The 11,676-nt window shown below is 54.0% G+C and overlaps 7 protein-coding genes across 7 annotated transcripts; 5 read left to right on the top strand and 2 right to left on the bottom strand.

Annotated features, from left to right (window-relative positions):
* Positions 1-59: 59 nt before the first annotated feature.
* On the top strand, positions 60-1,390 carry V1518DRAFT_391181 (kinase-like domain-containing protein). The gene is made up of 2 exons (XM_066901762.1): positions 60-164; positions 217-1,390. The coding sequence occupies exons 1-2, from the start codon at positions 83-85 to the stop codon at positions 1,299-1,301; spliced, it is 1,167 nt and encodes a 388-aa protein (XP_066761370.1). The 5' UTR covers positions 60-82; the 3' UTR covers positions 1,302-1,390.
* On the bottom strand, positions 1,313-2,270 carry V1518DRAFT_412216 (uncharacterized protein). The gene has a single exon (XM_066903031.1). It carries the CDS (start codon positions 2,193-2,195, stop codon positions 1,410-1,412), a length of 786 nt encoding a protein of 261 aa, XP_066761371.1. The 5' UTR covers positions 2,196-2,270; the 3' UTR covers positions 1,313-1,409.
* Positions 2,271-2,329: 59 nt separating this feature from the next.
* V1518DRAFT_412217 (uncharacterized protein) lies at positions 2,330-4,122 on the top strand. The gene has a single exon (XM_066903032.1). It carries the CDS (start codon positions 2,648-2,650, stop codon positions 4,019-4,021), a length of 1,374 nt encoding a protein of 457 aa, XP_066761372.1. The 5' UTR covers positions 2,330-2,647; the 3' UTR covers positions 4,022-4,122.
* On the bottom strand, positions 4,091-5,752 carry V1518DRAFT_412218 (uncharacterized protein). Its single transcript, XM_066903033.1, has one exon. The coding sequence runs from the start codon at positions 5,707-5,709 to the stop codon at positions 4,189-4,191; it is 1,521 nt and encodes a 506-aa protein (XP_066761373.1). The 5' UTR covers positions 5,710-5,752; the 3' UTR covers positions 4,091-4,188.
* Positions 5,753-5,866: 114 nt separating this feature from the next.
* On the top strand, positions 5,867-7,926 carry V1518DRAFT_412219 (Ima1 N-terminal domain-containing protein). Its single transcript, XM_066903034.1, has 3 exons — positions 5,867-6,049; positions 6,103-6,906; positions 6,961-7,926. The coding sequence occupies exons 1-3, from the start codon at positions 5,903-5,905 to the stop codon at positions 7,831-7,833; spliced, it is 1,824 nt and encodes a 607-aa protein (XP_066761374.1). The 5' UTR covers positions 5,867-5,902; the 3' UTR covers positions 7,834-7,926.
* Positions 7,927-8,084: 158 nt separating this feature from the next.
* Positions 8,085-8,664, top strand: V1518DRAFT_425739 (uncharacterized protein; the record flags this gene model as incomplete). Its single annotated transcript, XM_066905942.1, has 5 exons — positions 8,085-8,145; positions 8,277-8,294; positions 8,360-8,390; positions 8,451-8,456; positions 8,526-8,664. The coding sequence occupies 5 exons, from the start codon at positions 8,085-8,087 to the stop codon at positions 8,662-8,664; spliced, it is 255 nt and encodes an 84-aa protein (XP_066761375.1).
* Positions 8,665-9,432: 768 nt separating this feature from the next.
* On the top strand, positions 9,433-11,552 carry V1518DRAFT_412228 (protein-tyrosine phosphatase-like protein). Its single transcript, XM_066903035.1, has 4 exons — positions 9,433-9,748; positions 9,808-10,067; positions 10,122-10,312; positions 10,366-11,552. Exons 1-4 carry the CDS (start codon positions 9,694-9,696, stop codon positions 11,420-11,422), a joined length of 1,563 nt encoding a protein of 520 aa, XP_066761376.1. The 5' UTR covers positions 9,433-9,693; the 3' UTR covers positions 11,423-11,552.
* The last annotated feature ends 124 nt before the right edge of the window (positions 11,553-11,676 follow it).

Raw genomic sequence — 11,676 nt, forward strand, 5'->3', positions numbered from 1 at the left:
CGTTGCGGCTCCATGGCTCCTGCTTCGCTTTTCTCGTCCGACTACTGTTCACGCGTCGGCGTGGACGCCCAACACATCCGCAATGGAGATCACACGCGCGAGCACTGGCGCGGACCTAGCGAAGAAGAACGCCGGGCCTGGGCGGCGCGACCGCTACATTAAAGGTGCGTCTTTTATCTTCCATAGTAGTCACCTTACTAACAACCGCGCGCCCAGAGAAGAAAGTTGGCGAGGGTACATATGCCGTGGTGTACCTTGGACGACAAGTGTCCACGAATCGCAACGTCGCCATCAAGAAAATCAAGGTCGGGCAGTTTAAGGATGGCCTCGACATGTCCGCCATCCGTGAGATCAAGTTCCTCAGCGAGCTGCGGCACGATAACGTTATCGAGCTTATCGACGTTTTCACCTCTGCGGGGACTTCGCGCAGTCTCAACCTCGTGCTCGAGTACTTGTCCGCCGACATGGAAGTTATGATTAAGGACCGGTCTATTCATTTCTCAGCTGCAGACATGAAGTCTTGGATGTACATGACACTCTCCGGTCTATACCACTGTCATCGGCACGGCGTTCTGCACCGCGATCTGAAACCGAATAACTTACTGCTCTCGCCGACCGGACATCTCAAGCTTGCTGATTTTGGTCTAGCGAGACAGCAGCCTGGCCCGTACGAGCCCATGACACCGACCGTGGTCACGCGCTGGTACCGCGCGCCGGAGTTACTCCTCGGTTCGCGCTCGTACACCCGTAAGATTGACATCTGGGCGGTCGGCATCATCTTCATCGAGCTCATGCTCCGCACACCTTATTTGCCCGGGCAAACCGATCTCGACCAGCTAGATCTTACTTTCCGTGCCTTTGGCACGCCGACAGAAGAAACATGGCCAGGCGTGTCTTCGCTACCCGACTATTTCTACGACAAGAACGCGACCGCCGGAACCACCGACTCCGGTAAGAAAACCGGCATCTACCCCGCGCCGCAGCCGGACGAGATGCGTCAACGGTTTGTCGCAGCATCAGATAACGCGTTGGCCATGCTGAACGCGATGACGAAGCTCAATCCCGCCGAGCGAATCGACACAAAGGATGCCCTTGCGGCGGAGTACTTTCGCGAGCAGCCACGACCGACGCCGCCGGAGGAGCTGCCCAAGCCCAGCAAGACCGCAACGATCAACGATGGCGCGAAGGTTGGCAGCAATAATAGCGAGTTCGACCAGACGCTACAGCGGCGGGAGAAGAGCGCGGAGCAGATTCGCAGGACGAAAGCTATAGGCGACGTGGCAAGGAAGCTGCAGTTTTGATAGCTTTTGATGATGAATCCGGCGTTCTATTTTCTGCTTGTTTTGGGGTAATGATGGAGATCGATGAAATATACAAATTGGAGCATCTATTTTTAAGTGAAGGCTAATTTAAATCGCGCCAGCTTCCTTGAGCTTTCCGATGAGGCTGTCGACGTCGGGCACTTTTGCACCACCAGTGCGCTTGGGAGGGTCCGCAAGGGAGATTGTCTGCAGACGGGGAGTGATGTCGACACCGAGGTCGGCGGGCTTCAGAGTCTCGGTTTTCTTCTTTTTGGCCTTCATGATGTCCTGGAGCTTAGTGTACCGTGGGGTATTCAGCCGCAGGTCTGTGGTGATGACGAGCGGCAATGGCGCAGACAAAGTCTCGGATCCGCCATCGACCTCGCGGGTTACGGTCGCAACGCCACTGTCGGTGTCGATCTCAACCTTGCTGGCGTTGGTGGCCTGCGGCCAGTTGAGCAGGCCCGCAAGGATCTGGCCTGTCTGGTTGCTGTCATCGTCGATGGACTGCTTTCCGAGGATGACGACGTTTGCGCCGGCCTTTTTGACGTACGCATCGAGCAGCTTCGCCACCGCGAGAGGCTCGAGGTCGAGCATGGTTGCGTCGGCAATGCCGGTGTCGATGAGCACTGCCTTGTCTGCGCCCATGGCGAGGCCGGACCGTAGGGTGTCCTGGGCCTTGCTGTTGCCCGCAGAGACGACGGTTATGGATTCGACGGCGTCCTTGTGAAGCTCGCGCAGACGAACGGCCTCCTCAACGGCGATCTCGCAGAAGGGGTTGAGCGAATACTTGACGCCGTTGGTCTCGATCACGCTCTTAGCGGCATTGACGCGGGGACGGATGGCGTAGTCGATGACGCGCTTGACGGGGACGATGATGTTGAGGCGAGGCATGGAGGCGTGGTGGAGGGTGTGAGTCCGGAGTATGGAGAAGAAGAAAGACGGCGACGGAGGATATACACGCAGGGCCGTGCGGTTATATCGAGGAGACGCGGGAAGCCGACAGCGGCCCGACGACGACGCAGGCACGTGCCGCGTGCGGCGCCCCGCGATGCCCCGCGTCTCTACAGCGCCCCTTCCCGGACAGACGTGGTTCCTGGCATCTCCCTACGAGAGGCCTCTAAAAGAGACCCGAGAAGAGGTGCTGAGCTGGCTGCAACCTGTCCTGGAACTGAACACGCAGGCGTAACGGAGAGGCACGAGACCAGTGGTGGCCGAGGGCCTCGTGTCGCTGCTGACACTTCCCGCGGCTGCCCCGCCATCGCCGCGATGCCCCTCCTCGAACATCCTCGAGCCCATCCGCACCACTGAACCGCCCATACCACCCACATCATTAGGGCCCAGCTATGCCCGATCCCAATCTCGAGGCGGCCGCGATCAGTCCCTCCGAGGAAGACATTCTTGCCGCCGCCCTCAAACAGCGCGAGACCGAGCCCGGCCTCGCCGTCGCAAAGCTGCACGCGCGTATCAAAGCCGACAATCCCACGTGGACGCTCTCGCTGAACCGGCTTAAGGCGATCCTGCGCCAACATGCCGCCACCATGGCCCCGCCCTACGCAAACGTGCCCGAAGAGTTCCGTAGCAAGCTCTACGTCGGCGACACGCTGTCCGTCCCCGTGCCGGATCTCGAACTACCGTCGTTCGTGGAAGTCTTCACTTCGGCTGACCGTGGCGGCAAAGGGCTGCAGGTCACCGCTAGAACGCCCATTGTCCCCAAAGACACACTCATCTGGACCGAGCCGGCACTCGTGCTAATTCCTCCCTTGTCTCTCGTCGGCAAGGTCGCCACCGGCTTCGCGTGCTCCTACTGCGCGCGCCCCATCGTCTCGTCGTCCACGCTCGCCGTGCAGTGCACCACCTGTGCTGGCAAGTGGTGTTCTTCGCGTTGTCGCAAATTGGACACCTTGCACAAGAATATTCGTCACGGCAGGTTCGCCACTGAGTGGGCTGCTATTGAGCAGTACGCAATCGAAAACGAGTGGAGCGCGGTCTTACTCTATGCGTACTGTCTTGCGGCTGTCCAGTTCGATGTTACTCCCGCCGACACCGCCGCTGCGCCCAAGACCTCTGTCGCAGTTGGAATCAATAGCCTTGCGAAGGTCCGTCAGGACGTCCGGCAAAGGGCTGATCCCCAGATGCAGAGCAACATCTTCCTCGGCGACCATCTCGACATGCTCTGGCAGGAAGGCTACTCCGTGATCTGTCGCTTCTTCACCCACTTCTCCGCGCCCACCTACGAGGAATTCCTCTACGGTATCGGCATGGTCAACATCAATAGCCGTGACGGCAGCATCTACCTCGTGCAGTCACATCTGAATCACTCATGCGAGCCCAGCGTCGACGTCAAGACTGTCGGCAGGACTGCGGGCATCAAAGTCCTGGCCAAGCGGGATCTTGCGCCAGGCGAGGAGCTCACAACCAACTACATTGATCTCTCCAAGGACCTGGATGCTCGTCGAAAAGAGCTGCTTGAAGGATGGGGCTTTTGGTGCACATGTACGCGCTGCACGCGTGAGGAGCGGGGCATCACCGTCTTGCCTGAGATAATAGCCCCGACAACCACCCCAACTGTCCCTGTCGACGCACTTTCATCGAAGCCAGCAAAGACCAAACCAAAAAAAGGCAAGCAGAAACCGAAGAAGAAAGTTGTCGAGGAAGCGATTCGCACTCGGAAAAAGTCTGTCACCTTCGACGAGACTGTCATCCAGATTGAGATCTGATTTCGCGTAGGAATTAAGATCCCTTTGTCCTTATTTGGGGCTGTAAATAGGAACTACGGAGATAGATAGACTATATAATACATTGCTATAATTCATGTTAGTACACAGAAACCATACCTTACCTGCAAGTCGTACCGGCAACGGCGTCAGAAAGCAACCATTCCTGTTTAATGTCGCACAGCTCCAGCGCGTCGACCGTCGCGGTGATTGTTCCGAGGTCCGTTCGACGGCTGCAATCTATCCGTTGCCTCTGAATAGTAAATATGCGGCCGCGCATTCGTCCGCCGCATCGACGGATCCGCACTCCGCCTAGCAATCGAATCACTCACAGACTCCTGACCGTTGCCACCAATGATGTGCCCACCCAATGCGGTCGGCTCGCGCGCCTGGCCGAGCGGATTCAATGGTGGCTGTCGTCCGTTTGCATTTCGCATCGTTGCAGGGGTGCGTTGCGGTTTCGAGCCGGTCTCGACCAGCCGTATCGAATCCGCGCTGCTATCACCAAATGCGACCTCCCACTTACGTAACCGGCCTTCCGCACTCTCTTCAAATGCCGTCCATTCAGCGTACTTATCGTCAGGAATGTACTCCGTCTCTAACGACTTCCGTCCACGCTCCTCCAGTGGAAATGGAAATCCATACACACCCTCGCGCACTCTTGAAGCTCCAGTAATCGTGGCAAACACCGCGTAGCAGTGCGTGCGAATGCTGTCAATATAGAACTCCGTCAATGGTTCCTCTGCAAGGCCCTCCAGATACGCCTTCAAGGCGTTGAGATTCAATGGCCGCGAAAAGCCGGAAATATACACTGACTTTGTGGGCTTGTAGCGCTCAACGGGGACACTCGACTTGCGCACAATTTCGACTAAGGGCTCCAGTGCTTCTTGCTTCACCGCCGGTGCCTCTGTCGGCGCCTCAGTCTTGACTTGGGCTACTTCAGCCTTCAGAGGAGCTGTACTCTTGATCCGCTTCTGATCCAGCACTGCGGTGCCGATCTCTGGCGAGAGCGGCCTTTTTGTATAGCTCGCTTTCCCAAGCGGCTCTTCCTCATTGACTTTCGACTCTGGCGCTGAGGCGACCTGCACTAGCTTAGTAGCAGATGTCGACATTGGTACGGCTGCTGCTGCAGTCTTCGGAGCCGATTCAGCAATCTGCTTCTCTGCCTCCGTTTCTACCTTCACTGTTGCAGCATCAGATACGGTGCCGGCCATCGCTTCTGGCTCAGCCCGCTTTGATGCAATCTCTGCAATCATTCCAACTGCAGTCTTAGATCCTTGCGCAGCCAGATCAGCCGTCTCAGTGGATCCAGCCATGGGCTGTATCACCTCTACCTGCACGACTTCAGTATCTTGCAAGTTTGTCGTCGCATCCTGTGTCTCTGCGGGAATCAAGCCTGTGGCGGACGCTACTTCGTCACTTGATCCAGGAGCCGGCACGCTCTCTCCCGTAGTATCTGCCGCACTATGCACTGATTCATGTTCGCTGACGCTGACAAGAGGCACTGACGTCTTCGGTACATAAGCAGTAGCGGCATCCTCTGTCTTCTTGTCGTTGTCTGCTGTAACCGCTGCCGACGCGTCTGCCGCGGACAGACGCTCAATCAGATCCTTCTTCAATCCCCCCATCGCCAGTCCGCGCCGCTTTAGCTCCTCTTTCAATTCCGCAACTTTGAGCTTTGAGTAGTCCATGTTTGCGATGTGCGATGCGCGTGTGGTGTGGAAGTTAAGGGTGCGAAGGCGAGAAGCTAAGATCCGAGAGCGGGAGTGCTCCCGACGTGTTGTGGAAAGCCCTAACCTGACGTTCCACGAGTTCACGTGTAATCAGTTTGCACGTACACCGGTTCATCAGCAGCTTCCGCTGGCATGCGCCTTTGATCTAGTCATGCGATGGTCAAATCCAAAGGCTGGACACAGGAGTACGTGCTTCTACTGCAATGAGTTTGTAACCCTGAGTGAAGTGCGGCAGCGTCCAGGAGGATTTATCGAGTGGACATGTCGTAGTTGTGACGCGATCAATATCCTCGACAATGTAAACTGCTCGTGAATGTTCGCTTTTATGGTGTAATACTGACAGTTGATTAGGTCGGTGATATAACAGATCCAAGTCCGGGTGATGTTGCTGCAGCGCAGTCTGGTCATTATCGATTCGCATCGTCGTTCGCGCCGTCTAGGAGCAACTTCGACGAGGTCTCTCCGTTCTGTCATAATTGCCAGAACAATCACCGCATCGTCATGGACACCCTGGCGAACTTCGAGTCTCCATCGAACAAAGACTACGATTTAAGAATAGCACGGTACAAAGCCGAGCTCGAGAAACGGTATCCCCCCGTCTGCGCTAATTGCGCTAGCAATGTCTCGCAACGATTGGAGCAGAACAACTACGAAGCCAGAGTGAAGCTGCTAGGTTCGTTTCTATCGAATACGCGGAGTTATCCGGTTGTCGCTACTTCAAAGGCACAGCGACGCCATACGCCGGAACTAGTGTTGAAACCGCGGTGGACGATCTGGAAGGTCGTCAAGCTATTGGCTTGGGCCGCACGCGGTGGTTGTGCGATTCTTCATTCGTTGGGCTTTATTACGATTCTGCTTGCAAATACGCTATACTCGGACATTCAACTAAGTCAATTTGCGAATTATGATAAACGACAGCAACAGACTCTGATTGAGATCATGTTATCTCTATGCCGGCAACTGTCTGCGACTGTCCACAGCACCATCGCTCAGAGCGGCTCTCTCCCGACTCAAGCTTCAGAAAGCGCAATGCTAATATTTGCACTTTTGCGTTGCATGGCTCCGTTCAGCGTGTTATACTATTACTGGAACTACGGCGGCGGGGCCGCTATCCTCTCAGGAACGCGGATTGTCGGTGGACGCGGCAGATACTTTGTGAGTGCGGCTTGATATGTCTTCGACGATTTCTTATGCTGAAATGACCCATAGTTTGTCAGAATGTTGCTCTTTAGCGAGTATATCGGCATGATGATAGCATTGCCACGGCTATTTGATCTTGGACTTACCGTAAAGGGGTTTCAGTTTGTGAACATGATTGTGCTTGTGTTTACTGTGATCTTTGAAGCATATTCGTACACATACCTGGAGTTTGAGTCTGTGTCTCCAGCTTCACCACGGATTCATACACAGCGAGAACCGACCACTTCTACTGACCATATGGTGGAATCGCTCTCTGCCATGAGTCCAGCAACTACCTCTAGCTCCAAATTAATGAGCTTTCAAACACTGACTGAGCAGCCGCGACAGCGAGTTTTATCACGACCATCTAATGACGACGAAATGGACTGGCGCCCTTCATTCGCGCCTACAATGCCTGACATCATGGCACAGAGACACGGCATGCCGGACCTTCCTGGGATCCCTAAGCTCGCAGACGGGCAGCGACTTGCGCCACCGCCGAACGGCGCCATCAGTTCTCGATTTTCTGCATCGGTTTCAGCAAATGGCAGTGCGGACCGGAATCCACGCAAGGAGCAATATTTTCAGGCGAATGCTGGAAACATTTCTTCTCTTCGTGCTGAATTTCTGGATAATAAAATGCTTCCCCAGACTTTTTTCCCCAAGGAGGAACCTACAGGTCTGGAGGACATATTTGCGCCTGCTCTAAGAATCAGCGATATACCTTCAACTGCTGAGCAGCCGACAGAGGAGAGGAAGATTTTGAATAGCAGCGCCACTGGCTGGCTGATTGCGTTCAGCATCGTCGTTGGCATACTCGCCGTCGGCATATACATGGTGCGGCACGCACTCGACGACTTTACGTGGTTCACTACACTACCTAACACTTATCTACACCATTGATATCGCGTGTCGTAATGTCAAATAAAATGCATCAAGTATCCAAGTCGTTGTGTACGGGTCACAGTGTGACAGCTGTGATTCGTGATCAGAGGTTAGGGCCAGCGCTGAAATTTGTGGAGTGCGATTGGTCACACCATTTCTCGCGGCACCGGGAAGCCACCGCAGTGTTCTTCTGTCTCCACGCTTCTCCATCCTCCCACTCTCCACCACCCTGCATATCCTGTTCGCACTTGAGGAGGATTCACCACAAAATGGCCATCGCTCCTATTACCGGCATGTTCAAGCGCCAGGTCATTCGTGACGTTGGAAGCTGTAAGACGACCCTCACTCCTGGCTTATCCCAGTATTGAAACGATCGTGTTCGCTCCCTTCACGTCACACGTGTAGTTGAGGAACAACGATTTGTTTTTTTTGAATAAGTAGTTTTGCTAACGCGTGTGCAGCTTTTGGTAGGGATCGCAGTCGGTTCCGACTAGGAACGAAACGAAGTGAAAGACAGTACATTAACGCATCGATAATTGAATAGGTCTCGCTACCATCGTCGCCAGCTACTACTGGTACGTTACTCATTTGTTGATTTGATTTTATATGCATCAGGTTGCTAACTTTTTGAATAGGTTCTAGTAAGTGTCCTCTGCCAGCTTTCGTATAAACCCTGTGCAGCAGTGAAGCTTACAAGAATGCCCCTATAGCGTCCACAAGCCTTACATTAAGCACCGAAGCGATGGTCTCGAATACATGGCTGCCATCGCCCAGTCCCCTGACCCCGCTAGCTACTTCACCAAGGAGCAGCGGATTGCTCAGGCTCGCCGCCGCACCTTCCCTGAGTAAAGCGAATGCGCACGCATGCGTGACCACAGACAGCAAGCATGCGGCGACTCCGTCTGCGCTTTCCTTGCTCGCGTTGGGCGCTCTACGGCTAGTTGTAATATATTTGGAGCGGCAGGAATTTGTTTTGTCAAGGACTTGTCTTTTCCGATATTATGCTTGTAATCATTCGTCTTAGAGGCTATCTTGAATCAATATTTTATTGAGGCATGAGTCTTTACTGTACTACATGCTGGGACCGGATTGAATCTCACTGGCTGCATCCTTCACTGATGGGGAGCAGGCTATTTTCTCAATGGCCTTGTTGTGTTACGGTCCTGGGCTAACGAACACTCAGAGAACGACTTAGGTTATCAGGCATATTATCAAGATTTGCGTGATGAGGTATAACTGATGGGGTGCTCAAACGTTGTCTGGACAGGTCAACTTGAGTGACGGCCGGCATCGAACTTTAGCAGGCCCCTCAATTATTTCGCTCCCTGTCCATCTCGTGGTTGTCGAATCTTCGGCAGTACTGCATCGTTGGGACTACGATATTACTACTTCAGGCGACTTCGCATCGCAGGGATGGTCTGCTGAAACATCAGTATCTGAAGTCTCGATTCTCGACACTCGCTTGTCGATCGTCGTAAATTAGTGCGTAGTGTGGTGGGACTGCATGGATGGAGGGCTCGCGTAAAGTGAGAGCCTAAACATATCTGTAGTTGTGCAGGGACGGAGTGTTGCTGTGGCAACCTTGATGTTTATTTCGGTTTGTTGTAAACAGAGAGATGCGATTTATGACGCCCACGGTGGCGGCCCACCAACTTCTCCTTCCGCGTATGCCACCTGTCTGGGTATAACCTCCAGACATCACTCCTGCTTTGTGCTGCTTTGTACAACACTGAATCTCACCTGTCCGCCCCACAACCGGTCTACACGTTCTCCGTCGTAACATATTGACCATCTCGTTGGACTCGATCTCATCGTCTACGCACGCCATCTGTCTTTCAGTTGCATTGTCTTTCAGCATCTTTACCTGCTACATTCGCCATGACCACCTCCTCGCCCCGCCGAGGAAGAGTGCCGACCATTGAGATTCTCAAAGGTAGATAGATACTCCTTGGTGTTAGAAGATCCACTTGCTAACGTTGATCCTCGGCGAAGATCGTTTATATCTCGGCGCATTCGACTCTGCACCAGCCGACAATGCCACATTCACATACTTAACTGTCGAGGACATGCTTCCGTATAGCTCATTTCATCATGACTTTGGGCCACTGCACATCGGCCACTTGTACCGATTCGCCGTCGCGCTGCACGAGGTCCTGGCCGACGAGGCAAACAGCGGGCGAGCGGTTGTGATCTATTCGCGAACAAACCCCCGCTCAAGAGCTAATACTGCGTGCGTGCTATGTTGCTACATGGTCTGTGCTTGTACTCGTGCAATTTGATACGATTCACTGGCTCACATGTTGCAGGTTTTGATCCAGTCTTGGCCGCCGCACTTGGCACTGGCGCCTATTGCACAGGCAGAACCGCCATTCATGCCATTCAGAGATGCGGGATACTCTGTGGCAGATTTTACGCTGTCGATTCAGGATGTGGTATATGGAGTATGGAAGGCGCACGATCTTGGTCTTTTGAATATTAAGGAATTTAACTTGGAAGAGTATGTCTATCTAATTTTGTACATGTTCTTCCGAATGCTGACTGGAGATATAGATACGAGAAGTATGAGCGCGTTGAGATGGGTGATTTCAATATGATCCCCCCTCACTTTGTCGCGTTTGCATCTCCACAGTACAGCACAAGTCCAGACATGACACCACAGAAGATGCCGCTTGCGGTTAAGAACGTGCTGGACTATTTTGAGACGAATAATGTCGCAGCCGTGATTCGACTTAACTCGCCTTTGTATGATAAGCGGATATTTGAGGAGCGTGATATTAAGCACATTGACATGATATTTGAGGACGGTACGGTGCCAGAGATGGATATGGTAAAGAACTTCATTGGAGTGTGTCTAGAGCTGACGCGCGAGAAGAAGCTGGTTGCCATTCATTGCAAGGCGGGCCTTGGGCGGACGGGTTGCTTGATCGGTGCGTTTTTGATGTACATGTACGCAATGACGGCAAATGAGGTCATCTCATACATGCGGTTCATGCGACCAGGAATGGTTGTCGGTCCGCAGCAACACTGGCTTTATATCCATCAGCACCAATTCCGGGAATGGCGGTACACGATGACCCTTGGATCTCCCACTCCCGCACTGGCAGGATTTTGCCCGCTGGTGCCGCTGTCATCTCCAAGAGACCGGATTGCAAGCCCGCGGACGCCGATTCGCAGCATTCTTGGCGAGGTAGAGAACAACTCAAGGCTTCCCGAGCCGACGCCAGGACAGCCGCGGAAGTCGCCAACCCAGCCATACTCGCGAACTGTGTCCGGGACTGTTCACGGCGAAACAACAGTTACAGTCAAGGAAGATGAATCCAACGCTATGGAGGAGGACCAAGTCGAAGAGAAGCTCATTGTGAGGAAAACTCGCGCGACGAGCACCTCCCCGTCGGGACGGCGCAGCGTGAGCTACTCGGCTGTGACGGTAGAGACGACCACGACCACGACGACGGCGACAATTGGGATGCCGATGTCAACAAGATCGATGTCGGCGTCAAAGGCACCACGTAGAATACTGTCGGGATCGATCTCTTCGGAGAAAGGGCGCACGGTGAGCGGTGCGGGAATCCGCAAAGTGAGCGGGAAGGTGAAGAAGTTGGTATAGGCGGGATGAACGAGTGGTGCATGTATACTTTACGGAACGGGGCAGTGCAGTAAATACACGACTCACACGGGACTCACAGTCTGGCTATGACGTAGTAGCTCACAGGGTTAGGAAGATTAGGCTTGGGAGGAACAATGCGTTGTGCTGGGCCCTGTTCTGCGGAAGGGTAGAGCTTATCGGCCGCTTTGAAGCACGTGCGATGCTGCCCAGAACAGCAGTGCGAACGCGGCGGTAAACTTGCTCTCGTGCGTAGT

Source organism: Limtongia smithiae, assembly GCF_038497785.1.
Source record: "Limtongia smithiae strain NRRL Y-17922 unplaced genomic scaffold V1518scaffold_2, whole genome shotgun sequence".
NCBI classification, from domain to species: Eukaryota; Fungi; Ascomycota; class Lipomycetes; order Lipomycetales; family Lipomycetaceae; genus Limtongia; species Limtongia smithiae.

Coding starts and splice junctions, on each gene's coding strand:
- V1518DRAFT_391181 (XM_066901762.1), top strand. CDS start 83: ATGGAGATCACACGCGCGAGCACTGGCGCGGACCTAGCGAAGAAGAAC. Junction 165..216: donor GCGCGACCGCTACATTAAAG/GTGCGTCTTTTA, acceptor CCGCGCGCCCAG/AGAAGAAAGTTGGCGAGGGT.
- V1518DRAFT_412216 (XM_066903031.1), bottom strand. CDS start 2,195: ATGCCTCGCCTCAACATCATCGTCCCCGTCAAGCGCGTCATCGACTAC.
- V1518DRAFT_412217 (XM_066903032.1), top strand. CDS start 2,648: ATGCCCGATCCCAATCTCGAGGCGGCCGCGATCAGTCCCTCCGAGGAA.
- V1518DRAFT_412218 (XM_066903033.1), bottom strand. CDS start 5,709: ATGGACTACTCAAAGCTCAAAGTTGCGGAATTGAAAGAGGAGCTAAAG.
- V1518DRAFT_412219 (XM_066903034.1), top strand. CDS start 5,903: ATGCGATGGTCAAATCCAAAGGCTGGACACAGGAGTACGTGCTTCTAC. Junction 6,050..6,102: donor CGATCAATATCCTCGACAAT/GTAAACTGCTCG, acceptor ACAGTTGATTAG/GTCGGTGATATAACAGATCC. Junction 6,907..6,960: donor GTGGACGCGGCAGATACTTT/GTGAGTGCGGCT, acceptor AATGACCCATAG/TTTGTCAGAATGTTGCTCTT.
- V1518DRAFT_412228 (XM_066903035.1), top strand. CDS start 9,694: ATGACCACCTCCTCGCCCCGCCGAGGAAGAGTGCCGACCATTGAGATT. Junction 10,068..10,121: donor GCGTGCTATGTTGCTACATG/GTCTGTGCTTGT, acceptor CACATGTTGCAG/GTTTTGATCCAGTCTTGGCC. Junction 10,313..10,365: donor AAGGAATTTAACTTGGAAGA/GTATGTCTATCT, acceptor CTGGAGATATAG/ATACGAGAAGTATGAGCGCG.